Source organism: Malaclemys terrapin, chromosome 2 (assembly GCF_027887155.1).
Source record: "Malaclemys terrapin pileata isolate rMalTer1 chromosome 2, rMalTer1.hap1, whole genome shotgun sequence".
Classification (NCBI taxonomy): Eukaryota; Metazoa; Chordata; order Testudines; family Emydidae; genus Malaclemys; species Malaclemys terrapin.
The window spans coordinates 109,966,961-109,991,370 of NC_071506.1; the positions used below are offsets into that span (position 1 = coordinate 109,966,961).

At 40.7% G+C, this 24,410-nt stretch overlaps 1 protein-coding gene across 1 annotated transcript in view; it reads left to right on the top strand.

Annotated features, from left to right (window-relative positions):
• The window catches only part of JARID2 (jumonji and AT-rich interaction domain containing 2), a 323,190-nt gene that overhangs the window by 116,277 nt on the left and 182,503 nt on the right, over positions 1–24,410 (top strand). Inside the window, 1 exon segment of the mRNA XM_054017985.1 lies at positions 14,873–15,008. Within this exon segment, the coding sequence (XP_053873960.1) occupies positions 14,873–15,008 (136 nt within the window).

The following is a 24,410-nucleotide window of genomic DNA, read 5'->3' on the forward strand; positions in this document are numbered from 1 at the left end:
TAATTTTCTCAGTGCACTAAATATCAGGATTGAATGTGGATTGTTCTAACAGAAAAAGAATACAACTGTGTAAATATCAAATTGTAATGGAGTAAATGGATCCAATCCTGCAATCATTACTCACTTGAGGAGTTCCTCTGAAATTGGAGGGATTAATCGGGTGATTTATGGCTGGGATCGTGCCCTCATAGATTATGTACTACACATCAGTATCTGAAGAATGGAATTTTATATATCTGATAGAACAGAGCACATTAAGGTTATTGTGACAACAGTAATATGGATCCTCTGATGATGGGCACATAGGAAAACCTAAAATAGACTAACTCAATTTTCCTCATATTTTATTTTGACTTAGAAAACCTAACAAACAAAAACCAACCTCTCTCTCTCACACACCCACCCACCCACCCACCCCATAAGGTCTTTAACATGTTTTTTCACTTTGTACCATGTGGTTCATAATATATCCGTGGATTTTTAAATACCTGTAGCTTGAAAATAGCAATGCTTAGACTGCAGTTTGACTTTTGACAGCAGCTGCATAATTCATTAAATCTTAGAAGCTTGAGAGTTATAGCTGTGATGCCATTTACAACTTTTATGGAAAAGCTCTTAAGTTTGTGAAATGTGTTTAAATTTTTGAAGTGCATTACATTTGTAGTTTGAAATAATCTGAAACCCTTTTTATGGAGAAAAAAAAAAAAAAAACTTTGAAAATCATCCCCCTTTAAAATGTGGGGAATTCCAACAGGAGTTGAAGCAAGTCTCATCTTAAATTGAGCAGTAAAGCACAAAGATGGAGGTAAAAGTATTTGTAAGTGCTAAAATATCAGTTAGTGCACTTAAAAGCTTAATGGTTGTCTTTGATGTGCCTCTGATAACTTTGGTAAAGTTTAAAAGTTTCCATTGATCAGATAGAGATGGAAAAAGGAGAGTAGAAGAATGATAAACAAACCAGTTCTTGTAAAGCTGAGAAATTTGTTTTGGATTTTGTGGTCTTTACAGACACTTACCTCACTCCAAAAGCAGGGTAGGAAAAATATATATATAATATAATATAATTTTTTTTGTAGACATTTTGTGTTAGATTTACTCTTCAATATTCCCAAATAGCAGAGTTGGTTGAAAAATGCAGCAAAAATTTCATGCATTTTTTAAAATTTTCATTGACATTTTAAATTTTCCAAAAAGCATGCCTAGTCCATAAGCTGGTTGAAATTTCCATGAAACTTTTTCACTTTTTTTTACCAACTCTACCAAATAGCTACTTTTTGTGAACTATCTATGCACTAAAATGTCTTTCCATGCAGATAGAAGCACCTGTTCCCTACAGAAAGCTCCATGCTTTTTCTAGTTTTTTTTAAAAAGGTGTCATCACTGATTATCACTTCAGCTGCCTCAGTGATACCTGTGTATTATAGCTACTCCTGCTTCCATTGTTTTAAAATATATTGATCACTGCAGATCACATATGGCAATGCCTAGGGTGAGGCGCTGCATATGCATTTGTCAGCTTTTTAGACATCTAATAGCATGACTATGTACAATAGTATATTTTAAATACTTAGCTTTAGCATACCTAGTAAGCTGCTATGAGTGCAGTGCTAGATATGTGCCTTTATAACTTCTTTTAGCCTGAATTAATTGGAATAGATGCTCTGTAGTACTTCTTGGAAGTTATTGGACAGATTCACCGAATAGTCGCTAGGTGACAAACTATGGAGCAGATGCCTTTTTATTTAGTTATGAGTTTCCCTGGAATACTGCGTGATAGTGTCTTGCCTATTGGAAAGTTATTGAAAGTCAGAATATAACTCTGAAAGTAGAGACAGGACTTCTTTGCTGTTGGTGTTTGCAAGCCCTTATCTCTTGAAAGACAGTAAGGGGGTGTCTATACAGTGCAGAAAAAGTGGCAGAGAGTTGTAGAACCTGGTCAATTGATTTGTGCTCATGGTACTTGAGCTACCGGGCTGTAAATAGCAGTATAGATGTTCAGGTTCAGGCAGGAGCCCAGGCTCTGAGCCCTCCCCATCACTGAGTTTCAGAGTCCAGGATCAGCCCAAACCATTACGCAGTTGTTTGTAGTCCTGCAGCTCAAGCTCCTCAAGCCCAGGTCAGTTGACCCAGGCTCCATCTTGTTGGTATTTTTGTTTGTTTGTTTTCTTTGCTGTGTAGACATATCCTTAGCCTCCTCCAGATGTAAGGCCTGGTCTTCACACACAGTGTGCACTAAACTAAATAGTTCAGTTAAATATGTATAGCCCCCTTTGTGTGAACACTGACATTGGTTTGAGTGGTTCGTCTTGATTTAGCTTAATTGGGTTTGTTACTAGCCCTATGTTAAGCCGTTTAGTCCTACTTTAAAGGGTGTTCAGCTACCTGGGAACATGGAAAAGGAACTAAGTTGCCCACAAGAACTCAGTTAATTTGATAACCAACGAACTAAAAATTAACACTCTTAAACCAGTGTAAGAATGTCCATACAAGGAGGTTGCATCAGTTTAACTAAATGAATTTAGAAAACGGTTTAATGATATTGGTGAAAATTTGGAGTGTAGACAGGCCTAAAAGCCTTAAGAAGGGAGATAAATCAGAAGTGGTCTCAGGATGGTTTAGTTCACCCCTGTAATTATCTATAATAGGAGCAAAAGTAAAAGAAGGTTTTTACCTCATCTTAATCCTGGTGACTTCCTGAATGAGAGAGATCCCATGGACTAATTGGAAGGTGAGAAGCCTAGTAAAACATTTGTAGGCTAAGGGAAGGGATTTCTTGTGGCCGACTTAGGCCTGGTCTGCAAAAGTTTTTTTTGGCATAGCTGTGTTGGTTAGGGGTGTGGGGGGAAAAAAATCACACCCCTTACCAACATAGCTGGGTTGGCAAAAGCCCTAGTGTAGTAGACACAGTTATTATGGCAAAAAAGTCCTTTTGCCCATTTATCGTGTTTCATTTGGGGAACCTGATATAACCTGTACTGACATTTTTTGGTGTAGACAAAGCCTTAGTTTTCTTGTTCATGTTCCTACATAGTTGAATGTCCTTAAAAACAGAAAGAAATTATTAACCATAGTTCTGGTCTCCTCTCGAAGTGTTGTGTTCTACTCATGTGAATAGATTTAGTTTCACTGCCGCAACTTCTCTAATGTTGATCAGCCTCCGAAGATGTCCAATATTCCTGATCTGATCCGCAATGACCTTCCAGGAGCTATGAAGTGCCTAGTGCACATTTAGGTCCTTTTAAAATAATGAATAGCCAGAACGGTGGAGAAGATGCATTTAAATGGACTTTCAAGCCATTTTTGTTGTCTGTTATTGCTGTAATTATGATGCTGCTTTTGGCACATGACAAAGGTTACAACTTCATGAGTGAAGGGTCAGGCATTCTATTCTGAGGGTGCTGCAGTCTGACGATAATTAAATGCAGCAAGTTTGAGTTGAGTTCAGGAAAGCTCACACCTATAGTTTGTCAAACCTCTGAAATTTAAAGATCATTTTTTACTGTTGTTAGCATAGTTGCATACTGTCTGGCTTAAATACTATAAGAAATAAGAGCTGAATCAAAATGAAATTCATTAGGAACAAGATGCTTGAGTTTAATTATCTGGAGCTACTTTATATCCTTTCCCCTGCATTCTAGGTACTGTGTGTGGAGATGTGCTCAGTGAAGAGCTTTAATGAGAGCTCAGAGGCAGAGAGAATATTTAGAATGTGGAATCTCCCAATTCCATGCAGCAATTTTTCACCAGAGAGGCAAAGGGTTCTGGATCTAGCAACAATATGACTTTCCTTCTTTCCTGCTTTATTCTTGGGCTGTACCATTTAACCACAAAGGTGTAGGGCTATGGATGTCACAGCACATGTGGCTGCCTTGACTACTGGCTCAGATGTCTCGCATTCCCCAACTCCAAAGAGCTGAATTGGCAGCCGCCCAGCAGATTTTTATAAAGACTCTGTTGGTGGCCAGAGATTCAGGCTGTCAGAGTTGTTATGTAATAAATTATTTTTCAACAGAAGATCACAATCCGATTTCAGCTGTAGTATTTTAATAGGCTGCAATCAAAGACAAGAACACATTATTTTATGGGGTTTCATAGAAGTCAAATTTGCTGCGTATGAGTGTGTGCTGTCAGTTTTATTGTAAGCCTAATACTCTCTCTCTATTGGAACTATTGCTTTTCATTTAATTATTTTGCTTCAGTACCCGGGGAGGGGTGGGTTCGGGGGGGGTGTGCGTGCACGTCCTGCAGTTGCAGCTAAAGTGACCAACCGTCCTGTATTTTAAGGGACATTCCTTATTTAAAGACAAATGTCCTGCAACCCAAATCCAATAAGGAACTACTACAAAGCTTTTGATCAGATATAAATTGGTTTCAAGCAATAATCCTGTAAAAAACCTTACATTGTGCTAAAAGTGATTTGTTTCATATAAATAATATTGTGGGGTGGTATCCTTATTTTTAAAATTAAAGACGCTCTCATTTATATTTATCGTACAGTTGCTTCTTTATTTCCTGACATGTACGTCATTCTATGTTTTGGTGGGTGGTGATCCTTTAGTGTTGTCATGGAATTAAGAATATAAAAAGGAGTATTTTGTCATCTGAATACAATGATGTATACAGGGTTTAAAGGCAATTTGAATGAAAACCGCCATACTGTTTTGAAGTTTTATTTTTTAAAGTGTTAGACATCAGAGTGACTTTAATCTCTCGAATTCCTTCTGTACTGCTTTCTCTGCCATTAAGGTTACAATAATGTTGTTGTACTATCTTGCTTTTCTGTCTCTCCCTCCCAACCACTGGTCACTGGAAAAAAAACCCCAAAACTTCTTTTGAGACTTGTTTGTGTGTGTTGCTTTATTTAAGTTGAAGTCTGAACTCCTTCCTTCTGGGTGCAAAATGATAATTACATTGTAAATGCATTTTTAAGAAGTCATGGCATCCAGGCAAACTATGGCCAGATGAAAGACACCTCTGAAGTTCTGTTATAATTTGATAAATGAAAACTTCAAAACTGATGTTAGTGTGCATTTATTTGGGTTTGTATTTCTTCAAGTATTTACCTTGGTAGACCAACAAGAGCAACAGTTATGCTTTCAGTATGTTCATATACTTTCCTAGATGTGCTACTTTCCTAGGTTTGCAAAACCATTGCCAAGGGTTCTGAACTTATAGAAAAGAATGAGTTACCCATGGAGCCAGTACTAAATGAATTTTTAACATTTTAAAACCAAAATGTTTAAAAATTGGCTAATGATTTTGGGTACCTCAATTTTGGGATGTCTATTTTGAGAAACTTTTTTTTTTTCTTTCTCGCTCTTTTTTTTTTTTTTTTAAGAGAGGCCTGACTTATATGAAATACAGCTGGAGTTGCCCTCTGAAAACTGGGCTTCTTCAAGGTATTTCAGGGTAGTCATCCAAAAATTTGGTGTGCCCAAAATCCATAGTAACTTGTACTTAGACAAAGGTTTTCAAATATATTATTCCTCTCCATCACTGTATGGTTATGTGCACAAGATTAAGTAAATCAGGCTCAAATCTTCTTAAATCCTTTTGTTACACAAAACCATGTGGCATTTTATCTGCCATGCAGCTCATATGTGAGAACAGAGAGAGAGATGTGCTTTGAAGTACACACATTTTCTGGAGCCATGCTTACATTGCGGTGGCACTGCTATGGCGCTGCAGCTGAGTTGTTGCAACTCTGTAGTGTAGTAGCTTCTTACATCGGTGGAAGGGGGCTTTCCATCGATGTAGTTAATCCACCTTTTCAAGAGACGATAGCTAGTTTGACAGAAGAATCTGCTGTGTCTACATCAGAGGCTAGATCAACTTAACTACAGCGTTCAAGCCACAAAATTTTTCACAGCCCGGAGCGACCAGCCCGGAGCGACCAAGTTAGGTCAATCTTAATTTTTAAGTGTAGAGCAGGACCAAGAGTGTAGGTTGCCAGGAATGGGAACTCTAGTAGTAAAGATGTGAAGTGGTGTTCCCTCTTAGTAGCTTCATGTGGGCAGACAGAAGGGAAGATATTTTTGTTTCCCCTTTTTCCCCCCTCTCCACCAATCCTAAAGAGGGTTCTGCTCCAAATTAACCCCATACCTACTAAACAAGAGCTGCCTCATACCAGAAGGTCTTAAAGGAAAAATTGATATTTTTTTCTTAGAAAATTTCCTATCTAAATAACTAAAGCACTAAATGGTAATTGTACTGCTAATAGAGAGAATTCCCCCCCCCATGTTAGCCAACACCTATTTAAACACCACGTTGCACCTAATGTAAACACAGTTTAACACCTTTTAAACCAGGGGTGAGCAAACTGGGCTAGATCTGGCCCGTGAGCCATTTTAAGCTGGCCCGCAAGCTCCAGCCGGGGCGCTGGGTCGGGGACTGTATCAAGTGCCTCAGCCCCACTCTGGCGCTCCAGCTGGGGCCTGGGTTGGGGCCCACACCATGCAGCTTGGCCCCGCTCCGGCAATCCAGCAGGGGCGCTGGGTCGGGGGGCGCTCCACGCGGCTCCCGGAAGCCGCAGCATGGCCCTGCTCAAACTCCTGGGCACTCCAGTGGGAGCTGCAGGGGTGGTGCCTGCAGATGGGGCAGTGTGCAGAGCCGCCTGGCCGCGCCTCCGTGTAGGAGCCAGAGAATAGGCACGCCACTGCTTCCGGGGGCCACTTGAGCTAAGTGCTGCTCGGAGCCTGCACCCCTGAGCCTCTCACCACACCCCAACCCCCCGCCCCACTCCTGATCCCCCTCCTGCACCCCAAACTCCTCATCCCCAGCCCCACCTCGGAGCACACACCCCCAACCAGAGCCCTTACCCCTCCTGCACCCCAAGCCCAATTTTGTGAGCATTCATGGCTAGGGTTACCATATTTTGTGCCTCCAAAAGGAGGACACTCCACGGGGCCCCGCCCCCAGCCGCACCCATGCCCCCGCCCCAACTCCGCCCCTTCCCCAAAGTCTCCGCCCCCTCCCCTGCTTCCCGCAAACATCTGATTCGCGGGAAGCCTGAAGCAGGTAAGGGGGGTGTGGGGGGAGGAGGCGCGGCCCAGGCTGGCCCCCCGGCGGCTCCAGCCTGGGTTGGCTCGGGCCCTGGGGTGCCGGGCCCGGCCCCCGGCGGACCACCCCCGGCCCGCCCAGCACTGCCGGTCCCTGGGCCCGCGGCCGAGCACGCCCGGCCCGGCCCCCGGGTCCCCGGCCGAGCACCCCTGGCCCGCCCAGCATCCCCGGGCCCCTGGCCCGCCCAGCACCCCCGGCGGCCCGGCGCACCTCCTGGCACTGCCGGCCCCCGGCGGCCCGGCGCACCCCCCGGCCGCCCGGCGCACCCCCCCCGGCTGCCCGGCGGCCCGGCGCACCCCCCGGCACCGCCGGTCCCCGGCGTCCTGGCGCACCCCCCCGGCCGCCCGGCACCGCCGGTCCCCGGCGGCCCGGCGCAACCCCCGGCCCGGCGCACCGCCGGCCCCGGGCCAGCCCCCGGCCCAGGATTTTCCCGGACATGTTCGGCTTTTTGGGATTTCCCCCCGGACGGGGATTTGAGTCCCAAAAAGCTGGACATGTCCGGGAAAATCCGGACGTATGGTAACCCTATTCATGGCCCGCCATACAATTTTTATTCCCAGATGTGGCCCTCAGGCCAAAAAGTTTGCCCACCCCTATTTTAAACAATGTCAGTTGATCATAGAATCTCAGGGTTGGAAGGGACCTCAGGAGGTCATCTAGTCCAACTCCTGCTCAAAGCAGGACCAATTCCCAGACAGATTTTTACCCCGGTTCCCTAAATGGCCCCCTCAAGGATTAACCTCAGAACCTTGGGTTTAGCATGCCAATGCTCAAACCACTGAGCCACCCCCCCCCCCCCCCCATGAATGACTCTAGCTACTTGTCATGGAATACATAAGCCATTTTTAATGTTAGACTGTTAGGTAGGTGCGAAATCCTATTTGACAATGTGCTAGGATACGTTAAAAAAATTTAGCTATTTTTCTACATTAGACAGGACGTTAGGTTTCTCAACAGGCAGAAATCTGTATCCATAAAGTCTTATCAATCCTCATCAATTTAACGCCTTCACAAGGTTTTACTTTTTTGCACTGTATTTATATAAAAATTTTGTTTTAAATGAGCAATCCTTGCATCCTCTGGATAATTAAACTTTCTAAAAAAAAAGTTAACTATTTAATAAGTGTGAATTTTATTCAGAGAGTTTGGTAGAAACTAGTAAACCATAAGAATTAGGGATAACTCCTTGCAAACTGAATATAGCTCTATTTAAGCATAATATAGCACTTAACTATAGAAAATCTAGACTGAATGATTGCTACTAGAATGTGTTGAGAGTTTTACTTTAAATAGCTGTGTTGTAGAGTAATGGAAAGCTCTAAAAAACCTGGCTTCACATACCTGTGCTGTAGGTATAACTTCTCTTGCTAGTCTGTGCTGAGCACAGTGGTTTATTGGGCGTGAGGACAGAACTAAACTTTCACATCTAGAAGTTGTTACTCCAGAAGAAGGTTGAGAGACATTGGTGGGAAGGTAAAGGGGAGTTATATGCTGTACATGGAGGATTGATCTCCAGGGTTGTCAACTTGCAATATTTCACAAACCCTGATCTTATGATAAAAATCATATACATATAAAAACTGAAAATAGTGAAGGCCTCTAACTTGAATTAAGCAGAGAAATAGGGCATATATAATAGTAAAATAGCAAACTTTCCCATGAGACTCTCTGCTGTATGAACATTACTGAATTCAGCTTCACAACACACCTGTACAAAAGCGTTATAATCGTACTACACAGATAAAATCTTAAGCACAGTTAAGTTACATAATTTGCCCAAAGTTGCACTGAATATTTGTGGCAGAGTTGGGAATAGAAGCAAAGTTTAACTATTGGACCATCCTTCCACTTTTGTCTTTGAAATGTGTAATTGCTGTGTCTTTGTTAAAATCTGTCACAGGGTTCCATTTATTTAGTAAACAAATAATTCAGTTTTAGTCCCCTAATGAGGGGGGAAAAGTGTGTTGGCATCCAGTCGTTCTCCCAAAAAATTCACTCTACTATTCATGCCAAAGGCAGATTCTTTCATATTTTAGCCAGCAAGAAAACCATCTTTTAAATAGTTCTCGCTCAAAAATCTCTCCTGAGGAAAGGACAGAAACTTGTGGCTTATTTTTCCCATTGCTTCAGACTGACCTTCTTACCTTTGTGGGAGGACGCCCTTGGGGCTACCAAATCGTGAAAGCATATTCATTTAATGCAGTGGGTGCCATGGTAATCTTTACCAACTGTTGGCTCCTGTGCTAGGCTTTTTTTAGGGTTACCATATTTAAAAAATATAAAAAAGGGTCTGGAGGCTGCCCGGCAAACCGTGAAGCCAGTAGCATTCGGGCTTCAGGCAGCCCCCATGCCTCTGGACCCTGCGCCCCCGGAGCCCGGGAGGGGAAATGCCCGGCCGGCGGCTCAGGGTCCGGAGGCATGGGGGCTGTCCGAAGCCGGTAGCACTCGGGCAGCTCGGCTCTTAAATAGAGCCGAAGAGTCGGGGAGGAGCACAGCAGCTGGAGCCCGGGAGGGGAAGTGCCAGGCCGGCGGTAGTTTTTCACGGACATGTTCGGCTTTTTGGCAATTCTCCCCGGACGGGGGTTTGATTACACAAAAGCCCGACATGTCCGGGGAAAAAACGGATGTATGGTAACCCTACTTTTTTTGTTTGATTGGATTTGTTTATTGTTGTTTTGCTGATTGCAACTTGGCATGAGAAATGGGGGTCAAGAAGTGCCTGCTGGGGAAAGACCCAAGAGAATTGGAAATATGCCAGACATACTGAGTCACAACCTACCTGTCTATAGCTATCCCTGTACCTTACAAAGTCCTGACTCTTTAAATAAAGCCATCCTTGCAGTTAAACTATTTATGAAAAGTAAAACAAACAACCTTCTGTGTTGTGTGCATTTGCCCTTGCTTCAGGTGCTTTTTTACCATATGAACTATTTGCTAAAGGCTAGGCCGAGCCTAAGAATGTGGTGTCAGTTGAATGAATATAGAAGTAATAGTGCTTTTGGTGCTTATTGTAAAGCAGTAGCATTCAAAAAGGTGAAATTCAACCCTGTACAGAGTGCCTCTGCACCACTTAAATTCTCAAAATGGAGCTTAAGTGGGACTTAAGTGGTGTATAGTCCTTGTGCAGGCCCTCAGCACGGGGTTGAGTTTCACCCACAGTGAACACATTGTAAGCTCTGGTTGCATTGTGAGGTGCAAAGTGGCACAGGTAAAGAACTTAAAATAAAACCACTTTTAAATGATTTGTATATGACAATAATGACAAGTTTCAGAGTAACAGCCGTGTTAGTCTGTATCCGCAAAAAGAAGAAATTTGTTAGTCTCTAAGGTGCCACAAGTACTCCTGTTCTTCTTTTTGTATATGACAATAGTTTGTCACTTAGCTTCAAAAACAGTGAGTATGAAATTTTACAAATAAAGAAAAATGTACAAACCATTTACCTTGGAACAGGGTTGTCCTTGGTACATTTAGCAGAGATCAAGTTTCTACAGAAGCTTACTACTCATCTCTAGCTGCTAGAGGCTTGTGTGCCAAATCATAGGGAATGATGTGTTTTTCTTCTTCCATATTGTATTCAGCAATCTGCCACTAGCAGGCACTTCGGCTGATGTTTAGATACTAAATGTGTGGTGCAAAGTTCCCCAAAACTGTTTAGCAGATGAGAAAAATAAATTTAATTGTTTTTTAATTATTTAAAAGAAATACTGCAATTAGCATTTTAACTCTGATCTGTTGGGACTTGTACTACTTAAATTATAAATAAAATTAACTCATATGTTATAAGGTCAGAAGGAACCACTGTGATCTAGTCTGACCTCCTGTTTAACACAAGCCATAGGATTTGCACGTATTTAATTTTTGTTTGAAATAGAGCATTTTTTTTAGAACAACATCCAAACTTGATTTTAAAATTTCCAATAATGGAGGCTCCACCACAATGCTTGGTAAATTGTTCCAATGGTTGGCTACCCTCCATGTTAAAAAATGTACACCTTTTTTCTAGTCTAAATTTGATTAGGTTCAGCTTCCAGCCATTGCATCTTGTTGTACATTTACGTGAATAACGTAGCTGAAGTCGACGTACTTGGATCTACTCACCGCAGTGTCCTCACTGCAGTGAGTCGACTCCTGACACTCCCCCGTCGACTCCACCTGTGCCTCTTGCGCTGGTGGAATACAGGAGTTAACGGGAGAGCACTCGGGGGTTGATTTATTGCATCTGGACTAGATGCAATAAATCGACCCCCGCTGGATTGATCGCTGCCTGCCGATCCAGCGGGTAGTACAGACATACCCTATTTTATCAGGCGAGTTAACTAACCCAGTTTGACTGGTAGCGTACAAAGTGAGGCATTCGGCAAGTCTTACTTCACTGATGTTATGATGCAAAGTTCTGACCTATGCAATTATAACTAATGTGTCAAGAGTTGGAACTTACTTGCTGAAAGAGTGCAGCTGGGCTCCAGGTCAGCTGCTTTCTGCCTCCGGTCTGCTTTTACATTGGATGCCTGAGGGGAAATGTAGCTTATGATGATGATACATTTTTATTACTTTTTTAGATGTGGAGATGTGCCACAAGGGTTATTGGCAATGGCTTGGTCCCTTATTTTGCTGTTCTTGAAAGATACTGTATTGGAGAAATTGAAGTCTTTACTGAAGTGGGATGGCTGCTTTGTTGTGGCTCTCTCATATTGCAGTGTGGGTAGGACTCTGGGTGGGTGGAAGTTCTGGTTGTGGAGACACCCTCCCTTTAGGACATATAAATTGCAGGTGCCACTATTGTGGTGTGAAGATTAAGCCAGCATGATTCGTCTTGGCTCTACAGTTACACAAAGGAGAAGATTGCTCTGTAATAATGTGAAATGTAATCTTATAGCTTTAGTGGTCGCAGAGAGCTATGGTGGTTCTAATTTTTGGAACCCCTTTGTTCTCTGATGGAACTACTGCTCATCAGGTCCTTCAACAGGTGTGAGTTTACCAGAGAATGTTCTGTGATGAGGCTGTATCTGCCAACTTTAAAACAAAAACAGTAACAAACAATTCTCACTGTGCGATTGTGCTATGTCTTGGTAAAAGTTCTACCAGGACCTCTTCTGGGTCTATAGTACATTGTAGGAGGAGAAGGATCAAAGCGTTGATCTACATGTTTCAGTAACTTAAAAAAAGTGAATTGTCTAAACCTAAGAAAAGTAGATTAGACATGTCTCTCACTTTTTAGATTTTTCCTTTATTACTTTCTCTTGAATTGTGTCTGTAACTGAGATGTTCCAGAGAATATACTGTACATTTCATAGGTCACTCACTCAGTTGCACTCTGCTTACTGATAAGTGTGTGCCAGGAATATTTTAAAGGTAAGTGTCAGCAAATTTCACTCTGATGGCATTGGAACAAAATATGCTGCTATGTTCTTTCAATGGCAGTCAGCTTCCATATTATAGTTAAATGGATTACAATAGGATTTCTTGAATTTAGAAAAGCTGCATTTTTATCTGCCGGGATCAGTACAGGCCCTTGCTGGAGTTTTCAGGTGAATTTCAGGTCTCTGGGGGCATGGAGTGTCTGTTCCAATTGCTGTGGGCGGGGAGGGGGTGAGAAGTGGGAGCCAAGCAATTTTTACCAGTGGTTTCTCCATTAGGGTCAGTGGATCTAAGAAAAAGGCACCAGGGAGTTTCTTGACTTATTTATGAATTCTTAATTGTTTCATATCTGTAGTTTAAACAAAATATGTAATTGTGTAGGGTGATAAAGTTTTGTTGCTTCTTGTTTGGATGACCCATATAACTCAACCATGACATCACAACTCATAGGTAATGTCCTCAGGCCATATTTGAAATACCATTTAAAGCACACCACCGTTTTTCCTTGCCCCGGTCATCTGTATAGCAGCATGTATAAATACCAATTTAACATTTTAAGGAAACGGTAGACTTTTCATGTTATAAACACTAAATTGATAAGCTCAGACAAATGCATTAGATGTTGTGGTCTTTTTTCTAACTGAGCAAAAAATACCTTTACCACTAAGGGAAAACTCTTAATTTAATCATCATGCTTTTCTCATCTACTAACTAACTGAGAGATCAGGACACTGCCAGCAATGATGACAAACTTTGTTGTCAACATTGTTCTACATCAGAAGCGATCCCTACTGTAGTTTACTTTCAATATGTGTTGGTGTGTTGGAAAAATACAACTGACAATCCTGCTAATCTTTATTAAAATTACGTTTAGCGTGGAAACCTGTAAGTTGATTACTGTCCTCACTCTGCCAGTTCTGGTCATGCCTAGTAGGGGAGAGGAGAATCGTGTGGACTGAAGTTGTATTGGCAGGAAAATGGCAAACTGAAATTCAATTTGTGTAAACATCTGTTGTCAAGGCAATTGAGATCACCATTCTCTTCAAAGTACTTGCCTAGAGAATTTTTCCATAAATGTTTCACTTCAATTACAAAGTTTCTGCTTTCTTGGCTTGAAGTTCCATATATTCCAAAAGCTATCTGAGCGTAGTTCTGTGTTTGTTTGTAGTATAGTAGCATGTCCCTACTGTGAGAGGAACATCCTGCTGCCAGGATACTAACTTTTTTCACTGTAGTCATTGTTTGGCCTTCATATATGAATATTTTGGTCAAGTAATCAGTCAGGCAATTGGGAGGAAAAGATGTATGCTTAGCATTCAACAGGCTTCTCCTAGCCTCAAATATCTCACTGGTGTAACTAAGAAAAGGTGTTGATAGTCACCCTAAAATAAGTTTATTTTTAAAAAGTTAATGTTATTGGTCACTTCTCTCATACAATGTAAACCCTATTGCCCTCTAGAGTGGATCATTGATAGTGGTGTTTTGGTTTCTCAGTGAAGTGTGGCAGTGCAGTGGGGTATGCTTGCGTAAACAAGGGCTGTCCAGAAAACTCTAATTTTCCCACTTGGCAGGGATGCAGCCCTTGAGGAATTCTAGGGCTAGAAACCATAAATTATGATTGTAAGAATTGTAAGAATCCTGAGGAAAGCTAGAGCATAAGAAAATGAGATGCAAAAAGACTTACCTTACTCCTACATATGCCCTTAGAACAATTTTCTAACTATACTAATTTGAATGCTAAAAGCTTTAGGGAAATAATTTTGCAGGGAACTAACCTTTTAACTAAAGCAACTACCAAATATTACATACTCTAGTGTTCCTTTTTGCAATACAGTATTTGTCTCCTAAAAGTAGCTTAGAAAACAATATGCTCCACAGGCCAAATTCCACGTTGTTCTACTCTGATATTAAACCACAGTAACTTCATTGTAGTCAAATGTATTGTACTACTATAATTCAGATACACTGTTATACCAGTGAGCAGTTGATATTGCATCAGTATATAAAATATTTAGGCATGAGGCAGTATCAAGACACATAAATGACAACATGTTACGTTGGTACACTGTATTTACTTAAATGTTTTCTGCAGCTCAATTCAGTGTTGCTTCTACTTTTACCGGTCTCTGAGAATGGGGGAATATTTCCCGGCTGTGATAAATTTCTCTGTGCAGTAGGGTTCATTATAGGGATTTAAAAATAAATTTTACTTCTTCTATAGTACCTGATATTGGCTACTGCTAGGAGCAGAATAATGGATTAGACGGACTAATGAGCTGATTTCCATGTTCCCGTCATGTGTTAATGCCACTGATGTTCAAATTATATAGGGTTTGCGTACTACACAGTTTTTTTATTCTTTATCATTTCTTTGTCTAGATAGAAGATATCTTTAGAACTAATTTGTTTAGATCCTTCCAGTAAATGTTTCCTTTCCATTATCATTTTCTCTAGGATGACAGTGATGGGATTCCATGGTCAGAGGAGAGGGTGGTACGAAAGGTCCTTTACTTATCTCTAAAGGAGTTCAAAAATGCACAGAAGAGGCAACATGGTGACGGCATTAATGGGAGTCTCAAGACTGTGAATGGTAAGTCTCTTCTCTGGTTCAACTGGAAGAGTTCTGTCATTTTAAGTGTAATGCTAGTTTTAAGACGCAAGAAGACAATACACAGGTTGGCAAACACATTGTCCTTTTGATCTGCACAATTTAGGAGAACTTGGATATTGAATGCTTAAGGGGTTCACTTTACCTGTACTGACTCTTGTCCCCAACAAACTGTGCAGACCCGGTGCGCCATAAAAGCGGGATACTGAGGCCATGTCTACACTAAAATCTTTGGTCGACCCAAGTTATGTCAGTGTATGTCACTGCCGGAGTTAGCGTATTTCTTATGCGCATGCTTGCTTGGCCGCTTGTGTCAGTGCTGCACGTACTCACAGGAATGCTTGTGTCAATGCAAACTGTGGTGCACAATGGATAGGTAACTCACTGAGCCATGTGCCACCATCCAGCACAATGCCTTTTGGGAAATGTTCACAAATTGTTGTGGGGCAGAAATGAGTTGCACGAGGATCTTTGTGGGTTAGGGATCAAGTTCCCATCATGTAACTTTCTCCACCCCATAATGGAGGCATGTGGGCAGAAGTGGGGGAGAAGGGAGGTGAAAATAGAGAAGTGTGGCTGAGGTTGGAAAGAGTTTAATTTTCATCTTTGTCATTAAGCCCTTTGGCCAATGAAGGAATGGTTTCACAGTCTCTCAGTACTCTTGCTCTCTCTCTTTGAATAAGAAAGATGTGATACCTTCAGAGGAGAATATAAAATGTGGCTTTTCTGGGCTCATTCAGTGATACACGACCCTTCCTTAAATAGGCTTTATCATGCTGGGTTGAAAATGGAAAATGACTGACAGTGTTCAAGTTTCTGGGCAAGTTTGTGTTTCTCTCTTCACTGACAAAAGCTGATAGGTTTCTTTGTAGAGGCTTAGTGCAGATGCTTGTCAGCATATGAATAACTGTACATGCACTAATACATTAAAGCAACAGCTGGGTGCTTACTTGGTGGATTATTCATATTTGTATGCAGCTTCCATTTTTGACATGGTGAATCAAATTTCACTGGAGTCTCTGAGAAGCTGACTTATTCCCGGGGAGGCAGACACTAGTGGAATACCTAGATAGGGGTTCTCACAATGTGGGTTGGGACCCCTCAGTGGGTCACAAGGTTATTATATGGAGGGTCGTGAGCTGTCAGCCTCCACCTGAAACCCTGCTTTGCCTCCAGCCTTTATAATGGTGTTAGATATATAAAAAAGTGTTTTTAACTTATAAGGGGGTCGCACTCAGAGGCTTGCTATGTGAAAGGGGTCACCAGTACAAAAGTTTGAGAACCACTGACCTAGATGGATGGATGGATACAGACTGTGTATGTTTAAGTTATTGCATCAGATAAATAACTATAGCCTCTTCAATGTGATTAAGGAATACCCTCTGACTTTTGAAGTCAGTAATAATATCAAATACTAATCTGAAGGGAAGGGTCACTCTAGCTTTAGCCGCAAGTCACTAATAAGCTTGAAGGTGTATGCAAAACAGTGTTGGCTTTCCTTTTTCTCCAGTACTTCTGCTGCATTGGTCATCTGTCAAGCATGATTTTTTTTTAATGAAGTTTCTTACTCCATTGTGGGGGTTTTCTTTAGTCAAAGCAAAAAAAATCTATAGGCGTGAAGCACAGTAATTGTGTGTTAGAAAGCTTTGATGGTGTGCCAGGTTACAGGATGGCTGAGGGTTTTATGGTGTCTGGTTTCTCCAAAGGCAGCATAGATGAAAACTGAGTTGGCTGGGAATGCTCTTTCAATGCAGGTACCAGACACGGAGTATGCCATAGTCTTCTCTGGCAATGACATGGCCTATGTCTTCAGAATATGCCTCACTAATTTGTTATTTTATAATACAATCTACCCCTCCACAAACCTGGGTGACTAAGGGTATGTCGTCACTGCAGCTGGAGTGGTAATTTCCAGCTCAGATAGATGTATGCACCCTAGCTTTGATTGAGCTAGCATGCTAAAAAGAGCAGCGTAGCTACACTAACGCAGGTGGTAGCAGGAGCTAGCCACACAAGTATGTACCTAGGGTCTTGGACAGCACTGTACTCTGGTGGCTCGCCCATGCTGCCACCCATGCCGTTGTGGCTACGTTGCTATTTTTAGTGTTCTAGTTTGATCAAAGCTAGTGGATGTTCATCTGCTGGAGCTGGAAATTGAAACTTCAGCTGAAGTATAGATATGCCCTACTTTTTTTTCTGAGCCAGAAGGGCTTCCTTTCTAATTCCGTTCTGTTAATGAAATGTTTCACTAGGTGTTGAGCTGCAGAGCTGTTGCATTTAAGGAAGACGCTGTCCTTCACTGGATCTGTTTAACCATCACCATTTAAAAGAAGGGTGAGGTTTTGTGAAAGGGAGAAGTAGTCTGATATGGAGGAAAAGATATTTAAGAATATATTCATGACACTCAATTTTTTTTAAATATGGCCACATACATTAATTTAAATTTAAAACCTCTTACGATGTGGGGAATAAGGAAATGCAGATCATACTTAATGTTCACGAGGTTACTATGCAGTGGTGAGAAAATGTTGTGACTGTGTTGGAGAGAAATGTTATGATAGGGATAAACCTTAGAACCCCTTTGAGAGTTGATTGGGGTTGTTCAAGAGTTGTGTGGCATAGGTCCTATATGGGAGAGAATTTGATGTTACTTCTTTTTATATGCATGAGACATAATTTTCATTCTTGGAGACCAAAAGTCAGAGACCTAAATGAGGTCTTGATTTTACAGAGATGTTGAACACTATCCACTCCCGATGACTTCAGTGGGAATCTGTCTTCAATGGGAGCTACATGTGCTCAGCATTTATAGAAAGGAGGCCCCTTATTAAGTGCCTGAATGTTGTTTTATGTACTTAAATTTGAAAGATACAGCTTTCACTCCAGCACTATAAAATCATGGTATTGCTCTTGCCAGGTGTTGCAGGCAGTGGAGAGCATCCTCCAGCAAACTGCAAAAGTCAGGTATCTGGAAGCAGAAAGCAGACTCTGATACCATGAGATCAAGCTTCTGTGCTCATTATAGAGCAACAGATTGTCATCAAGCACTTCTAGGTATTCAGAATTCCATCGCGGGTAAATGAGGACCCCAAGTTAGATTATCATAGCAATGGTGCCAATGTCCAGATTGCCAGGAGATTTCCCAATATCTCCTCTTCTTTTTAGAAATATGACGGGCATGCAACCTATAGTGTATTTTTATCCCTAGTAAGTTCTGTGTGATGGAGGAAGGGGCAAAGGAAACATTCAATAACCTCATGCAGCCACTGTTTCTAAATTTTTTTTTATGGATTACAAATTGTTAGTCACAAACAAGCCCTCAAAAAGAATTAAAACCAGTGTGAGCTGTAGTATACATACTGTTTTGGCAGCTGGAACCATTTACTTCACCATTTTAGCTGCCTGTGTGAAAAGCAGATCCAGTAGAAATGGACCCATCTATGGGAGCCTATATCTGCAGTAGGGCTTGTATTGGTTCTACCTAGAGGAGACTGACATACAGTTAATTGGGCTGTGTGTGTATAATACAAGACTCTTAAATGAAAACATTGATGTAATTATTTTTGTTTAAAATAGTCTTTAAAATACTGAAAGCTGAATTGTATTAACGCCTCTACCCTGTCCCCATATCACTGAGAAAGAAATCACAGTGGATAGTTATTTCTAAAACAAACATTGCTTTTTTCAGTTTATTGCAGAATCCCTGGTGTTTGTCTGGTCCTAGTTAGTGTTCAGTAGTTTCCTTAAGGTCTGACTTCCTCATCATACCTTTTTCTTTAGCTCATTTTTTGTCCCTGTTAGTAATTAGTTTCAAGAATTATTTTGTACACTTTGCGTTAGTATTCGTGCCCTTCTTACAACACTCCCCTCCCCCAATACTTAACCAGTAGGCATTTTAGAGGGAAGGATATAGGAAACTGCTGAAACATACTATATCAGTATGTTTATGATGACTCTAAATATTCAGAGTATAGAATGACCCACTATCCTTTTTGGTACAATATGCCTTTTGTTCACTAGGTTCTCTTCCAACATGTGGGAACAAAAAATCAGAATAGGATGTTTCTGTAAGTTGTCAGGAAACCCTTTGTAGAACTAAATGGGATACTTTATCTCAGATTATAGTAACGATTTTGCACACTGGAAAACCCAAAGGAGACCTGTACTGTGATTTTGATTATTATTGTCTGTTATTTGGATTACAATTTTAATAATAGAGACTGGTGTGTTTGGGATTGAGATACCAATTTTTAGTAGTCCTCTTGTAAGAGGAAAACTACAGTAGTTCTCATTGAAATAATTTTCTTACGTAGCTTTAAATGTGAAATATTGCTGTAAAAGAAAAAAAGATTTAATTATTGCTTGCATTGTGTTTACAAGAGTGAATTCAGAACCCTTAAAAGAGTAGCTCATAAACCAAACTTTTATGACCTTTTACAATCCTATTTTTAGATTTTTTGTTTTGTTTTTTGTTTATGGTAACATTACCTTCAAAAACGATAAAAGTGCAAAGAATTTTTTTCTGTTAAGATCAGTAATCGTATACTATAAAGACGATGAGGTAGTCATTTTGCAGACAGCAGAAATACTCCAATGTTCATAAAATTTGTCACTAACCTTAGGTTTGTCCCATAAAGCTGATGAATGAAATAGACTCCAAATATGCTAGCCCAATATATTCTCCCAAACTTGTGTATAAACATGACCTAGCTGATGAATTTGTAAGCATGAGGATGAGTTCTGGTTGGTGTTGGGCCTGGAGATACAAAACTTTCATGTATTTTTCTCTATAAATCTTCAGTCTGCTTCTTGGTTTACTGAGTGTAGTATGCCTGCTGTTCTGGTGGAATATTAACTTTTCTCCCCTTTACATATGTGGTTGTTAGACGAGTTCTGCCCCAAAGAACTTACTTTTTGTGCATGCGGGTATTTGTACAGCACCTAACACAGAGGTCCTGGTCCAGACTGGTTCCTAGGTGCTACAGTAATACAAATAGTAACAATCAATATTTAAATAAAAATACAACATAATACAGCACACTTAAGGACCATAAGGCCATTATGGAGAAACTAAATGAATTCCTCGCGTCAGTCTTCATGGTTGAGGATGTGAGGGAGATTCCCAAACCAGAGCCATTCTTTTTAGGTGGCAAATCTGAGGAGCTGTCCCAGATTGAGGTGTCATTAGAGGAGCTTTTGGAACAAATTGATAAACTAAACAGTAATAAGTCACCAGGACCAGATGGTATTCACCTAAGAGTTCTGAAGGAACTCAAATGTGAAACTGCAGGACTACTAACTATAGTCTATAATCTGTCACTTAAATCAACTTATGTACCAAATGACTGGAGGATAGCTAATGTGACGCCAGTTTTTAAAAAGGGCTCCAGAGGTAACCCTGGCAATTACAGGCCATTAAGCCTGACTTTAGTACCGGGCAAGCTGGTTGAACCTATGGGAAAGAACAAAATTGTCAGACACATAGATGAAAATAATTTGTTGGGGAATAGTCAACATGATTTTTGTAAAGGGAAATCCTGCCACACCAATCTACTAGAATTCTTTGAGGGGGTCAACAAGCATGTGGACAAGGGGGATCCAGTGGATGTAATGTATTTAGATTTTCAGAAAGCTTTTAACAAGATCCCTCACCAAAGGCACTTAAGCAAAGTAAGCAATCATAGGGTAAGACTAAAGGTTCTCTCATGGATTGGTAACTGGTTAAAAGATAGGAAACAAAGGGTAGGAATAAATGGTTAGTTTCCAGAATAGAGAAAGGTAAATAGCAGTGTCCCCCAGGGGTCTGTACTGGGTCCAGTCCTATTTAATATGTTCATAAATGAACTGGAAAAAGGGGTAAACAGTGAAGTGGCAAAATTTGCAGATGATGCAGAACTACTCAAGATAGTTAAGTCCCAGGCAGAGTGCAGAGAACCACAGAAGGATCTCTCAAAACTGTGTGACTGGGCAACAAAATGGAAGATGAAATTCAGTGTTGATAAATGCAAAGTAATGCACACTGGAAAACATAATCCCAACTATACATATAAAATGATGGGGTCTAAATTAGTTGTTACCACTCAAGAAAAGATCTTGGAGTCATTGAGTCCGATAGTTCTCTGAACATCCACTCAATGTGCAGTGGCAGTCAAAAAAGTGAACAGAACGTTAGGAATCATTAAGAAAGGGATAGATAATAAGACAGAAAATATCATATTGCCTCTCTATATAAATCCATCTAAAAAAAGATATATTGGACTTGGAAAAGGTTCAGAAAAGGGCAACAAAAATCATTAGGACTATGGAATGGTTGCCATATGAGGGGAGATTACAGTTTGGAAAAAGAGATGACTTAAGGGGGGGGATATGATCGAGGTCTATAAAATCATGACTGGTGTGGAGAAGTAAATAAGGAAGTGTTATTTACTCCTTCTCATAACACAAGAACTAGGGGCCACCAAATGAAATTAATAGGCAGCAGGTTTAAAACAAACAAAAGGAAGTATTTTTGCACACAATGCACAGTCATCCTGTGGAACTCCTTGCCAGAGGATGTTGTGAAGGCCAAGACTATAACAGGGTTCAAAAAAGAACTAGATTAATTCATGGAGGATAGGTCCATCAATGGCTATTAGCAAGGATGGGCAGGGATGGTGTCCCTAGCCTCTGTTTGCCAGAAGCTGGGAATGGGCTACAGGGGATGGATCCATTTGATGATTACCTGGTCTGCTCATTCCCTCTGAGGCACCTGGCACTGGCCACTGTCAGAAGACAGGATACTGGGCTAGATGGACCTTCGGTCTGACCAAGTATAGCCGTTCTTATAATTAATGCCCAAACCTAACTGAAGTGCATTGGTACAATTCAATATAAGTCACTATCCGCCAACAAGACAATTAAGTAGATCAGTCTAAAATATTATTATGCATTTTCTGCCTCCATATCTGTCTAACTGCCAGGTCCAAAAAGCAGGATACACAAATAGTTTAGAGTTACAAATAATTTGGGATGCACTTATCTCTGACAGATAACTTTTATGTAGAATCTGTGTGTACAACCTCTGCAAACGCAATGAAGGTATTATGATAAAGGTGAAGCAGAATCATACTCTGTATATATTAGGAGTCTTTGGGGGCAGTCTCTTAAGACAGAATGCTGTCCAATAAGGGTGACCTCTTTTACTGGTTTCTAAATTAACTATGCATGTTCGAAGAGAGAATATTTACTAAGGCTGTCAAATGATTAAAAAATTAATTGCGTTGTTAAACAATAATAGAATACCATTTATTTAAATATTTTGGATGTTTTCTACGTTTTTCAAATATATTGATTTCAATTACGACACAGAATACAAAGTGTACAGTGCTCACTTTATATTTATTATTACAAATATTTGCACTGTAAAAAACAAAAGAAATAGCATTTTCAGTTCACCTAATACAAGTACTGTAGTGCAATCTCTTCATTGTGGAAGTTTAACTTACAAATGTAGAATTATGTACAAAAAAATGCATTAAAAATAAAACAATGTAAAATTTTGGAACCTACAAGTCCACTCAGTCCTACTTCTTGTTCAGCCAATGCTTAGAGAAACAAGTTAGTTTACATTTACAGGAGATAATGCTGCCAGCTTCTTATTTACAATGTCACCTGAAAGTGAGAACAGGCGTTCATATGGCACTGTTGTAGCCAGTGTTGCAAGATATTTACGTGTCAGATGAGAGAGATTCATATGTCCCTTCATGCTTCAACCACCATTCCAGAGGACGTGCTGATAATGGGTTCTGCTCGATAACGATCCAAAGTACTGTGGCCTGATGCAGGCTCATTTTCATCATATGAGTCAGATGCCACCAGCAGAAGGTTGATTTTCTTTTTTTGGTGGTTCGGGTTCTGTACTTTCAAGTGTTGCTCTTCTAAGACTTCTGAAAGCATACTCCACACCTTGTCCCTCTCAGATTTTGGAAGGCGCTTCAGATTCTTAAACTTTGGGTCGAATGCTGTAGCTATCTTTAGAAATCTCACATTGGTACCTTCTTTGCGTTTTGTCAAATCTGCAGTGAAAGTGTTCTTAAAACGAACAACATGTGCTGTGTCATCATCCGAGACTGCTATAACATGAAATATATGGCAGATTTCGGGTAAAACCGAGCAGGAGACATACAGTTCTCCCCCAAGGAGTTCAGTCACAAATTTAATTAACATTATTTTTTTAATGAGCGTCATCAGCTTGGAAGCGTCCTCTGGAATGGTGGCCAAAGCATGAAGGGGCATACGAATGTTTAGCAGATCTGGCCTGTAAATAGTTTGCAATGCCGGATACAAAAGTGCCATGCGAATGCCTGTTCTCACTTCCAGGTGACGCTGTAAATTCATTACAGTAACATTCAAAATCCTAATCTAATGAATAATAGTTACAGTGCAGGTTTCAGAGTAGCAGCCATGTTAGTCTGTATCCGCAAAAAGAACAGGAGTACTTGTGGTACCTTAGAGAAATTTGTTAGTCTCTAAGGTGCCACAAGTACTCCTGTTCTAGTTACAGTGCAGTTCTACTCTGAACAGTTTTTGTTTTTATTTTTAACGAATTATGTTGGTTCCCATTTTTGTCACACTGACTGATTGATTTAATATTATACCTTTTCAGTTTAAAGATACAATTATTTTTCTAACTGCCAAGCTCTCTGAGACTGGGCTCTGAGAATAAAGATGGTTTTTTTTCTATTTTATCCATCATCACCGGTTTTATAAAGACCCTACAGGCCAAACTGTGCCCTCAGTGACACCTGCACAATGCCACTGTGTTCAAATGATGCCTTTGCAACTTCAGTTTTATGTCTGGTGACAGTACAAGGAAATGAGAGGAACCTTTTTTAAAAGACTACCACTTCCCCTATCCCCCAGTTCATTTCCCCCCCCCACACACACACCTAAAAGTTGCAGAAAACACTGTGATTCATTACCTTGTTGCGTCTCTTTCTAACTATAAAACATTGTACAGACCTTTGAAAATAGCTGCTATTATACCTCTGTGTGTTTATAGTCAGTGACTCTAAAAATATCACTCTGCTACAATTATCCACTGCCAATTATGGATGATGGGGGGTGGGGAAGATGGTATATAAATTGTAAAGTTCTAAGATCTTGAAGTAAAGAGTAACCCGAAATAATCAGTACAGTTCACTGAATATAGATAATACTCTTTTTTTGTTTATTAACTCTATTAATATGAAATGTAAAACATACACCTCTACCCCGATATAATGCTGTCTTCGAGAGGCAAAAAATCTTACTGCGTTTATAGGTGAAACCGCGTTATATCAAACTTGCTTTGATCCACCGGAGTGCACAGCTCCTCCCGCCCCCACTCCCCCGGGATCACAGCTT